This window comes from Falco peregrinus, chromosome 7 (genome assembly GCF_023634155.1).
Source record: "Falco peregrinus isolate bFalPer1 chromosome 7, bFalPer1.pri, whole genome shotgun sequence".
In the NCBI taxonomy this organism is placed as follows: domain Eukaryota; kingdom Metazoa; phylum Chordata; class Aves; order Falconiformes; family Falconidae; genus Falco; species Falco peregrinus.
This window is the reverse complement of record NC_073727.1, coordinates 82,743,001-82,755,963: the sequence shown is the minus strand read 5'-3', so window position 1 is coordinate 82,755,963 and position 12,963 is coordinate 82,743,001. Positions and strand designations below refer to the sequence as shown.

Sequence of the window (12,963 nt, the reverse complement as noted above, 5' to 3'; positions counted from 1 at the left end):
TGATGAACGTTGGAGATCCTGCACATGCTTCTTCCTTCAACCTGGAAAATAGCTTCTTTCAAAGCATGTTTGCTCTTTAAAGATGTTCATGCAGACAGTGAGGCCTAGTAATAGGATTAACTCTGCTCAGCCAAAACAGCTATCAGATGAGCAGACAGATTAATGAGATCATCTCACATGTTGCATGACATCCTCTTCCTTGCTAATTCCAAACAGAAATTTCTAAGACTAGATTAAAACATGCTATAAAGACAAGCTGAAAGGGTAAGAAACAACTGCTTCCAACACTCTATTTCCCAGGCAAACTAAAATCACACAGAACAACGTAACTGTTATTTGTAAGTGAGGGGCTACTTCACAAGTGACAGTCAAAATCCCTTCCAAGTCCCACATATATTTCTTTGACATTTCTTATCTGGAAGTAGGCAGATACGAGTGAGAGTGCTGAGGTAAACAAGTAAGGCCAATACAAAGCATAGGGGAGGGGTGTTAAATACCTCACTTTAGGAAGCTAGTTAGCTGCTGCATCATACCCAGTCTGTTTGTTGCAGAGGATCCACCATAAGCTAAAAATCACACTCATTTCACAGGTTCTCAGCAGATCTGAATGATCCATCAGCCAGATTTACCTTCATTACAGCACTGTTGAGGCTGGCAGAGACAAGTCTCAAGCTGCTTTACTTCGGGGAAAAATAAAACTATTCTACAATTCAAAGAGAAAACAGTTTTCATTTATCCCAGAGAGTCTGATCGCATAAAGGCTCTCTAAGCATAAATGAAACTTACACGACGACAGCAGCAGAGGAGCTTAATTACAAATGACAATGTAACTCAATCTAGCCAATGTTCTCATTTACTGTGCCAAAGATTTCTTTCTGAATCTTTATGCATAGACTAGACCCAAGTAGCAAGAAAACCATAAATCCCCAGCTTACAGTGGTCTCACAAGGGACTTGACCATGAAGAGGTTGTACATGAAGCATGTAACATTACAAATTCCTACATTTGTGGAGGGAGTCCACTAGCTGAAGACAACCTTAGGATTTACAGATGAACAATCTGAATTTTCACTGTATGCTCATTACCTGATCCTATCATCCCAAACTGTCACCATTAATTCAGATTCTACTAGAGAAAGCTCAACAGCAAGTCCCAGCTTTTTAAATGGCCAACAGGGTATATTAATATATCATCCGTTGACAACCGTAACAGCTACTTACTCCACAGTACTGATCATCACTGAATATCTGTGGTGGCAGTGGATTGCCTTGCGCGGGCTGCCTATCCTCAGGAATATTTTTATACATCCATTGTCTTTTCTCCTCTGACATTGTGATATCCACTTCTTCAAACTCTATGCGATTGGCTTCCAGAAACCTCACCACATCTTGTTGCCTCTTCTTTATCTAGATGAAAGAAAGAAAAAAAACCACCAATACTCAGAGCAAGTCTACCATAACCCAGACATGCTTACAAACCTGAAAACATTCCACTTTCATGGGATGGGAAGTCACAAACTCAGAAGGACAAAGGATAAAATATGTTTTTCAGGTTTAAGTTCATAAAAGTTAAATACTGCTGTTTCTTTACAAGTTGGCAAAGGTTATACTTCTTCATCTCCTTTCTACCAAGCTGCCTCTTAAATTCAATTATGGGAATTTCAGCCTTTACCCTCTAAAGATGCTTTAAAAAAAAAATAACCTGCTTGGGACTCTTCAGAAGCTCAAGTTAAAAGAGGCAGCTGGTTTTCAAAGTCATTAGGGGCTGCATTTTTTAAGTACACAGGCACCTAGAAATGCAAGGTAAGCAACGTGGCAACTCTCAGAAGCATCTACTCCTGTAAGTGTTCATTGAGATAAACATGTCAGTACATCTGAAAGAAACCACCCCAGCTACACACATTTCTGTTTTCCTAAGCACCTACACATTTTTCAAATGCAGCTCAAAGTTCCCTGAGCAAGGCTTGTGGAATCTTTAATTAAGTGTCTGTCTGCATAATAGACATTCCTAAAAATAAACATGATCTCATCTCTTGAAAATTAACTTCATTGCAAAGAAAAAAAAAATGCACAACGTTTGTACTAAATGTATGGGGTTTCTGCCCCTCGAAGAGATTATCATCTGTATACAAAAGCCTAACACAGGCAGAACACTGGCAGGTTTTAGCTCATTGTAGCTAAGATCAACCCTTAACAGCTATCTGGGCTTCGACCAGATACACTCAGGTGAAGACTACTTCTGCCTCGAATAGGGCTTTACATCAAGACAGCAACCTCTGAAATTAAAGTCTGTAGGGCCAAGGAAAGCTATCTGGGCTCATTCAACTAGGCCTGCTCTGCATTCTCTTCAGTCCATACTGTGCTTTTTACATCTACTTAATGAAATTAAATCTTTCAGAAAGGAACTATAAATTATATGCTGTATTTTTTACAGCTATCATCAACAGTGTTATTTGAACAAAAAAATTACAGCTTTAATAATTTTACAGTATTCCTGAAGTGTCAGATCCATGCAGTTGCTGACTGGCATAAAGCCCAGGTGGATGAATCATGCCTGTGGGTATCATATGACCTAGATACTATGTGGAAATCTCGGGATTTTTAAAGTGCATGTGCTAGTTGTTCTTGTCGCACAGCACAGTCTGTCTATCTAAATGTACCACAAAAGTACATAACTGTTGGAGGTAAGACTGATGGAATCATTGTTTTCTTGAAATAAGTCGGTAGCTATCCCAGGAAACCACAAAGGTAAAGCTTTTAAATGATTGCTGTCTTTCTTAAGAAGTGGGCTGCATAATAAGCTTGTGTTTCAGTGCTTAACTCTTTTTCCTTTTCTTACATACACTGGTGGGTTTTTTTAGGCATATGTGAAAGGATCACTTTTTCATACAGAAAGCAGCTCCTAAAATTTTGTGCAAATAACACATTACCAACATCAGCAAAATTACCACATCATCATCACTGCTGGTACCAAAGACAATGTGCCTTTTACTATCCCCCTAAAAACTGCAAAGACAATTCTATTGTCAGTGTAGAAGTGAAAGATGAAAATACTTTCCTCTATCTTTCACTAAAAAAAGCTACAAAAGAGGCCCAAAAGAGACAGACTGAAATTTTCTTAACACAAATAGTATTTGTTCAAACAGAAATGAGACATCTCAAATGATGTGTGGGATGGATTATTTCGTTATAGTGGAGTACTGCTAAAACCGACATGAATTCCCTCCTGCACTGGTCAGAGCAACCAGCAAACCACACAGTGCGTGGGCCAGCCTGCTCGGCCCAGAGGCCAAAGGGCATAATTTGGCCAAGTCTATTAAACCTGCAGCCTCTGAGACTGGATGCATAGAAACTGTACATTGGGAACGATCCATGGCATGCTGCAACATCTAAATCACGGCCACAAATTGTTGTGAGACTGGAAGTTAGCCTTGGCCAAAGCTGTCTGTGCTGGTACCATTCTACTATCAGTTTCATAGTACCAGAGCGCTCCGTTGCTCAGGCCCAGGCCACATACACATGTATCCACATGTACCCATTTTCATCTGCTGCCTTCCAGAAGTCTGTACAATGGACACAAGTTTAACTGCAACTTAGATTTAATCAGATCCCTAATATTTTACTGTTCACGCCATGAGAATTCTCCCACAAACTCACATTTCCTAATGTCTCCTTTTTATTTTTATAAAACTAATTAAGATGTTGAAGAGAAATAAATTGTGGTGGTTTTTTTTTTTAGTCAGAAGCCTTGCAATTCTCCACATGACATCTGCATGAATTAACAGCTGTGGATGTGCCAGCTGCATAAATTTAAACAAAATGCCCTGACATTTTTTAGCCAAAAATGTAGCATCTTCACCTCCCCCAAGTGATTTTGTTCAAGCCTGCAAACTGAAACTAGAGCATTAGTTACATTTGAAATCCTATTAAATTATGCCTTCTTGTTTAAGATGGATGTTCAGAGCATCTGCCACAACAGAAGCCAGCTGATTATTCCCCAAGAAAACCACAGGACCTTTGTCTTCCTCTACAACTGGATCTGTGTCGCAGGAGTGCGTCAGCCTCACAATCCTGCCGGCAGCTCTCATCTGTGGTTACCCTGAGCTCTAAAAACTTCCAGTATTCAACCAAATGAAACACTGAGCAAAGATAGCATGGGTCAAAGAGCAGTGTCAGTTCTCCCTTCCTCACTAGCCTATGCAGAGGATCTGAGCTCCTGTCAAGAGCTCATCGGAGAAAAATGATCCTTATTTGACAGACTATGCAGGTGGATACTTCAGACCTCTTTGTGAAACTTGGCCTTGTATCTTGCTGCTTCTGAGGTTTCCAGAGTGTGGCACAACTGAAAGAAACCTGAAAAGAGTAGTTACATAATCAGAGGTACCATGTTCAGAAAAACTTGGTGTGTTGCTACTCATACGTATTTTGTGGGTAAGCATCCATATTCTTACAGGACAGACTGCTTCGGCATCAAAATATTTTGGTTTTAATACATTTCAGCACATTGGAAGACACTGCAAGATACACCATCAAAATATATATACATTGTGAAGTTTCAGAGGAAAATCTTTACATAATATGATTGTAATCTATCTTTAACGAGGTGAAGAAAAAACTGATAGAGCTAATAATCTACTACTATAATCTGATGCTTGTCTCCCATATTTTTAGCTGGGTGATTGTTTTCTGAACATCATTTCTCTGGGTTTGGTTTTACTGTTAATCTGTACTTCTATTCACAAAAGGAAGACAGGAAAAAATCCCCAGAAACATCTCCATTTCATCCTGCTATTTAGAGCTGGTCGCCTTATTAGGATTAAAAAGCAGCAAAAATAGGATGTCCACTTTAATATACAAAATGCTAAAACGAGTTAATCAATTACTCAGTAGCCTGATTTATAAAGTCTATCATAGCTAAAGTATCTTGTCTTTGTGCCCTAGTTTTCATTTCTTTATACTGATTTGCAACAGGTAACAGGAGGATACACTTTTGGACTGCTCTGGAGAAATACTTGCAAGACATACTCAGGCCTGGCCAGGTGGGACCACCGGGATTATCTGTTCTGACCTTTAGCATCCCTGAATTAATTCCTCTTAGGAGTAAAGAGTTTCTTTAGGGTTTTTTTCCCCATAAACTCCATTCCTGAACTGATAATAACAGAGACTCTGCTAGTCTTTGTAAATTGTTCCCACAGTTAATTAACTGCCTTGACTTAAAATACTTGCTTGCATCTGTTCAGAATTCGCCTCACTTCCAGCTTTCAGCCACTTAACTGTTATATTTTTGGCTACACTGAAAATGGTTCTGTTACAAGATTTCTGTTTCTGATACAACTAATATAGTGAAGAAACAGATCTCCCAGCTAACCTGAACAGCGATCTCCAGTAACAAGAGAAATACTATTGCTTGTTTAACAGCAGAATGACAAAATGAGGATGTTATGGTCATAAATCATGTCCAGACTGGAGCAGAAGTTTAGCAAAATCAGATCACATCATGTAGCTCGAATTCCCTGGAAGCCTCTCATGCCTTCCCATGCCAGGTCACAATTTCCTTCCTTTTTCCCTCTCTATGCTTCCTGTTTCAGAAGATTTTCTGTACTAGAATGGCTTGCCTACTGAAAGCTGCTGACCCAGAGGAGCATACCATGCGGCGTCTCCATTACTAAATTGCAACAGCATTTCATTATTCTATATTATTTTAACCAAGATATTCAATATGTTACAAAAATCTCACTAGTCAGGATTTATCTAACCCAGATAAGGTAAATTAACACAGGCAAGATGACTCAAGTAGCAGTATTAATAGGAACTGTGAAATAACCATGATTAAAGAGAACTTCTCTGCCTTATTTCATTAGCCCAGTTAATAGAAATGGGACAAAGCAGAAGCATTCCCAGTTTCAAGCCTTTTCACAGTGTCAGCAGGCATGTTGTTGTGTGTCTGGTGCCTGGACTGGTGATCTGCTCTGGACCCTAACCCCCCACCTTCTAGAGATAAGGAATTCCCTGGGTTTCAGCCCTACCTGCAAGTGGAGGGAATGACAGCAGGTACCATTCACTGCATCATCTGGTGAGTGAGATGTACAGCACTGACTGTCCTACAGCTTCTTCATCCTGGAACTGAAGGGACCAAAAGCCTAAACTGAACTGTCTGCTCATTCCAGACAGATCGTGAGAACAAACAGCCTGCTTTCTAACACAAAATCCACCTAAAAATACTCAGACACTCATGGTGAGAAAAAGGCCTTATGATTAGTATCTTCTGATCTGGCTTGTCAGACCACACACACATTTTGGAAGTCAATATTTCAAAAACCAAACCAGAATGCATACCTAAGTCCACCTCAAAGATTTGTTTCGCAGACTGGCATATGTCTATCTAGACCTGTGCCTCTAAAGAGGGAGGTGGTCCTGCTGGTTTCCTTCCTTCCCTTTCCATCTAGTTAATCTTTCCTGATGCCTGCCCTTACTCCAAAACTGCAGCAGCCACGTTATCCACTCGCTGACTCAGCTGAAAACTGAATGTACTGCATTTGGCAGGGGCACCTTTAGGGTGCAGTTTGACAATACAGCTATGACACCGTTCCACCCTCCTGCCAAGCAGCTCCTGCAGCCCTCCTTGCACAAGCATAATGCAGGAACCAACGGAACAAGAGGAGCATCAATAATGTCAGCACCACAACCTCACCAGTTTAAATCAATAGCAAAACCACACTCTAAGAAAATGGCTCAGCAGAAACTGAACCATGATCAGCTACACATTATTTGAAATATGAACTGCATAAACAGCATTTGTGTTACATAAACACAAGCTCCAGCTCACTCCCACAGCTGCAAATATCAAACGGGAGCCTCTGCCTTTACAAGTCATGCAAACATAACCAAAGGGACTGTTGCAGTGTAAAATGCAGATGTAATACAGTTACTGCAGAAGATTACTAATCTTCGCTTCTCATACAGATGAGGCTTAACACATACTCCCAGATAATAAGGAGATACTACGCTCTAGCAAAGAAATGCAAGCCCTAACTACATCAAATGAACAGAACTCTAAAAAGTGTGAACTGCAAACCTACACATACCTTCCTCAGAAAAACACGGAGGAGGCAATGCCTCTTATAAACACACTAAGCAACATCTGTGTTCTTTTCTTCTATTTCCACTGTTTCTGCTTTCATACGGAAACAAAGAAAAACAATCTCACACACTCCCAAGGCTGACATGAAAATCCTCATGGTCCTGTTACATTTGCAACCTGTAGCAACACAGACTTTCTGCCAAATTTCTCCTTCTTTGTGTGACTTAGGAAGGGAGATCACAACTGACCTCTAGCAATTTTCATTGCAGAGAGATGGCAGTGCTGTGACAGACCTTTACAAAGGTGCATGTAATTAATTCATTGTTCTTGGCACAGGAAAATACAATTCAGCTATGTACATAGGGAAAAAGGAGATGAGAAGCTGTAGTAAGGTGAAGGAGGGTAATAACGAAGAAATTTTTAAAATAAAAATTAAAAAAAATCAGCATTGCATAACTATTCCCAAAGGTAAAGTGGCTACCTGCTGTAGCAAATACGCATTACATGTGAGAGAAGGAAAATACAATCTTTTCAGAACAGACCTCCAAATAGCTAAAACCACATTCTATGCTTCATCCTCAAGAAAATTTTTCATTATTCTAAAAACGGACCACAGAACTTTTCAATCTGAAAAGAAGTAGAACAGTCCCTGAACAGCAGCCACATGCGGCTTGTACTGCCCTGGTCTCCTGCTAGAAGCAATCTTCTGCTTGCATACAGAGACATAATTAAGGACACACCGTATGAAATACTCTATTGAACTGGGAGGGCAATCTGTTCAGCTTTATGCAAAGTAAATTTGCAGGTCCCTGGGAGCTGCTGAGACACCTCTTAGCCTGGCAATCTGCACACCTTTACCTCTGCAATACATGTATTGTACCTTTGAAAGAGTCCAGTATTTAAGAAATGCAATTAAAATTTGAGCCAGGTTTGTTTTTTAAAAGACTGCTAATCACAAGCAGTCAGCAAAGGAAAAAATTATTTTCATTTTTTATAAAGCTACAGAAGACAGTAAACTGTTCAATGCCCAATGCCTGCTAACCTCGTATTTTCCTTGTCAGATGTTGCATTATAATAAAATGCATTTAAATCTGTTTCTGCATATGTATGTCTATTACAAGCTGAAGGGAAAAGTTTCTTTTTTAGGACAGTTTGAAAGAAACCATTGTTCTCTGTGCAAGTAAGAAGGTAACCACTCAGAAACACGAAAGAGTCTTTAGCAAGTACGAATACATCTATCTGCGCAAAACAAGAGATGGTAAGAGTTTGCTCAGGCTACTTGGTATTATTTCAAGCAAGCTTAAAGGGAAAAGGAGAGACAGAAATAAAACAAACAGAAAAAAGGGAAAGACCAAGAAAGGAAAAAGAGAAGGTTCTATGGAAATATCACCTATAGGCAGTGACATGCCGGCTGCCTTCAAGCTGCATGCAGCTGAGAAAGCCTCTAAAGTCGCTCCCCAGTCTAGTTCTTTTGATTTCTTCTGTATTTCAGGAAACAAGACTTGCCAATGCTGTACACAAATAAAGTGATTCTATCATCATTTTCTTCTTGCAGCAGGAACAATGTGTTCCTACAGTGTCAAAAATCCACTTAGGTGTGAGTCTCTGATGGACTGGAGGAAACTATGAGACCCAAATCTTGGTTTATTACTTTCCATCAAAAGAGTAAGAATACAATTGAAGCTGGATCTATCTTCCAATTAATGATGTGAATGTGCATTCCGTTGCACCAATGTGAAACCAAAACAACAGAATTGCTTGTGGAAATAAAAAATGGCTAAAACAAAATGAAACCCGGAAGACTTTGCAACAGGAACTGAAACAGAACATGGAAGTCCCACTGAGTGTCCAGGCAGGCAGCTCCAAATCAGAGAGACCTTGACAGACTAAAAGCCAGAGGACTGCATGCAGACTGAAAAATGTAGCCAGAGGACTCCCAGCCTAGCCTGGCAAGCAGCAGGTGACTGCCAGATTGAAGGTCAGGATGCACGGTTGGTGGTTCTAGTAGGGAAGCTTGCAAAACTTGCCAGTTTGGATCATAACCTACAGGAAGAACTCCATTCTGTGGAATTACACTCTCCTGAAAACTTGTACATTTCTCTTTGACAGAATGCACACTTTAAACAATATTTGCACAACAGATACAGGATCTTTCCTAGTAGGTATTTTCTTATGAGGACACTGGGAAGACATACTGGTTCTTCAGCTGGGCCTCTAGCTAAACCAGCAGGCAGATTACCAGAACATGCTGGTAACTTGGTCTTTTTTTTAAAACATCTCAGCCAACAGCAAGACAAGAAGTTACAAAATTATTAGAATTTTGTGCTAGGATTTTTTTTTTCCCCAAACAAGATCAGGGATCCTAGCGGCTAGCACAAAAGACAAGAGAAACTTTGAGCAGTTTGGAAGACCTCAGGGATTCATAAAAAATATCCTCAACTATCAAAAACTTCTCCTGATGGAACCATCCTGCAGGACTAGAATAATTCATTTCAAAAGACTAAGAATTCAAAACCTAGCTGGCAGCTAGCTTCTTTCAATAGATAGATGTTTTTGTTTGTAATTTACCATATGTTTCAGTGATTCAAGAGAGTTAAAAAGGTGTTATTTTCATGCATTTTGCTAACAGAAATCTCTCAAAGATGCCAGAGAATAATTTAAATCTCCTGTTTAGCATTCTACATTTAACTCTTCCTCGTACTACTCTCTTTTGTCAAACTGGCATATTTATAGCAAGCATTCTACATTGTGGAAGACACCCTTTCAACAAGCAAAATCTATCTTCCTTTTCAAAATACACACTACGCAAAAAACCACAAGTATGATAACTGCAACCCTTATTAATTCAGCTACTCTTTAGTACCTCCTAATTAAATGCAAGTTTTTCTCTGATCTGTATTCTGTATTACGTTTTTTTATATGTATTTTTTATTTCTCTAAGTTATTTGACTCTGAAGAATATCCTTTGTTACCCATTAAATCCCCAGTTCAGCAAGGTAGTTGAGAACTGTCAGGTTCTGAGCTATTGGAAACTCAGTACTCAGTCCTGCAGAGATGAACAGAAAGTTGATCTTTGAATCTCACCATTCCTCCTTCAAAGTTAGGAGAGCAGGGAATTGTTTTGTGTCTTGCATGTGGATGTCCCATACTGCTATAGCTGAAAAGCTGCAGGGTTACGCAGATAGCACTTTGTTAATGTGCATCAAGCTTGCTTGGCAGAACTATGATTTTGTGGCAGGAAGAAGAACATGATAACTATGTTTTGTTTATTTCCTTAAAGTGTGTTAAATATTTGGTAATTCTTTAAAAAGGATTTTATGAAGAGAGTGGTTTTATCAGCAGGTTTTGGGAAAAAATATTCCTTCCACCTTGCTGTCATCACAGAATCACAGCAGGGGCAGGGTTGGAAGGGACCTCTGGAGATCATCTAGTCCAGCCCCCTGCTAAAGCAGGCTCTCATAGAGCAGGTGGCACAGAATCGCATCCAGGCAGGTTTTGAATGTCTGCGGAGAAGGAGACCCACAGCCTCTCTGGGCAGCCTGTCCCAGTGCTCTGTCAACATCAAGGTACAGAAGTTCTTCCTCATATTCAGGTGGAACTTCTTGTGTTGCAGTTTGTGCCCATTGCCTGTTGCCCTGTCACTGGGCACCACTGAAAGGAGCCTGGCCCCGTCCTCTTGAATTCACCCTTAAGATATTTGTAAACATTGATAAGATCCCCCCTCACTCTTCTCTTCTCCAGGCTATGCAGCCCCGGCTCTCTCAGCCTTTCCTCACAAGGGAGATGCTCCAGTCACCTCACCATCTTCATAGCCCCCCGCTGGGCCCTCTCCAGCAGTTCCCTGTCTCTCTTGAACTGGGGAGCCCAGAACTGGACAGGGGCTCCAGGTGCAGCCTCACCAGGGCAGAACAGAGGTGGGGGACAACCTCCCGTGACCTGCTGGCCACGCTGCTCCTAATGCACCCCAGGGTGCCACTGGCCTTCTTGGCCACCAGGACACACTGCTGGTCAACTCACTGTCCCCCAGAACCCCCAGGCCCTTCTCCGCAGAGCTGCCTTCCAGCAGGTCACCCCTGGCCTGTGCTGGTGCATGGGGTTGTCCCTCCCCAGGTGCAGGACCTTACACTTGCCTTTGTTGAGCTTCATTAGGTTCCTCTCCTCCCAGCTCTCCAGCCTGCCCAGGTGTCACTGAATGGCAGCGCAGCCTCCTGGTGTGTCAGCCACTCCTCCCAGCTCTGTACCATCAGCAAACCTGCTGAGGGTGCGCTCTCTCCCTCCATCCAGGTCATTGATGACTAAGTTGAACAGAACTGGACCCAGCTCTGACCCCTGGGGCACACCGCTGGCTACAGGCCTCCAGCTGGACTTTGCACCACTGACCACAACCCTGTGAGCTCAGCCAGCCAGCCAGTCCTCAGTCCACCCCACTGTGCACTCACCTAAGCTACACAATACTCGTATGAGTCAGCAGCGTGCCCTGGCAGCCAGGAGGGCAACCTGGACCCTGGGGTGCATCCAACACAGCGTAACCCGCCAGTCCAAAGAGGTGTTTAACCTGCTGCATTCAGCATCCGTATGGCCTCACCTTGACTACAGTGCACAGTTCTGGGCCCCGCCACTTAAGGGAATTAAGATTCTTGAATGCGTCCAGAGGAGGGCAACAAAGCTGGTGAAAGGGCTGGAAGGAATGATCTGTGAGGGGTGGCTGAGGACTCTGGGTTTGTCTAGTTAGCAGAAAAGCAGGCTGAGGGGTGGCCTGATTGCTGTCCACAGCTACCTGAGGAGGGGAAGCAGAGAGGGAGGTGCTGATCTCTTCTCCCTGGGATCCCGTGATAGGATGCATGATAGGTGTGTCAGGGGAAGTTCAAACTTGACCTTAGGAAACATTTCTTTACAGGGTGTTCACACACTGCAACAGGCTTCCTAGAGAGGTGGCTGATGGCCCAAGCCTGTCAGTATTTGAAGTATTTGGACAATGCCATTAATACCATGCTTTAACTTTTGGTCAGCCCTTTAGTGGTCAGGGAGTTGGACTAGGTAATCATTGTAGGTCCCTTCCAAATGAAATATTCTAAATTCCATGAAGAAAAATGAAAGTTTAAAACCAACAAAAAAATAATTCCCCTAATAAGAAATTCACACACATTTCCTGTTATGTAACATGTTTATCACCTAAACTTTTAAGATGAAAACACACAATTGTCTTTTTTTTGTCACATGGTGAGTCAGCAGAGCACTGAAAATGTTGTGAACTATTTCTATGTATTTATCAGTCACATTGTTTTGTCACAATGAATAAAGCAACCCCAGCTGTATTTTCTGTACTTACTGCAAATGAGATATAAAAGCAAATTTCTTGGCACTAAGAAAAAATAGGTCATGTTTCTCCCTTCTCATTAGCTTTAAACATCAAAACCCAGTGGCATAGGAATATTTATCTATTAGAATGGAAAAAAAAAACCACCTAGAAGCCCATGAAATGTAATAAATAATTAGCCTTATTTTGTCTGGATGGAGTCTCAGTTCTGTTAGCTCAAGATGTTAAGTCCCTCTGGCCATTTCCTACCTTACCGGTGAGGCTTCACCCTCTGTACTGTGTCACTTAGAACCCACAGCCCAACAACCAGATACACCCAACTGCAGCTCCAGCTATTTCTGAAATAAGAGTTAGTTGAACAAGAATGTGGAGCCACAAGATGCCATATGCAGCAGTCTCCTGAAAGTATGGTAGAGTTTTTAAGTGACATTAAAGCAAGCTCCAAGACTGCAGTACTGCCTAGTCTAGCAGTAGCATACTGGGTTTCATGGAGAACCTTGTTCTCACATAACCAAACGGGCAAATCCATATTTCTCACACGCAGCTACTAATCCCTCTCCATGAAT

At 41.5% G+C, this 12,963-nt stretch overlaps 1 protein-coding gene across 1 annotated transcript in view; it reads right to left on the bottom strand.

Moving 5' to 3' along the window:
* Nucleotides 1–12,963, bottom strand: part of SH3BGRL2 (SH3 domain binding glutamate rich protein like 2) — a 48,316-nt gene that overhangs the window by 23,013 nt on the left and 12,340 nt on the right. The window contains exon 2 of the mRNA XM_055809461.1: nt 1,221–1,406. Coding sequence (XP_055665436.1) covers nt 1,221–1,406 — 186 coding nt within the window. The remainder of the gene's footprint in view (nt 1–1,220; nt 1,407–12,963) is intronic.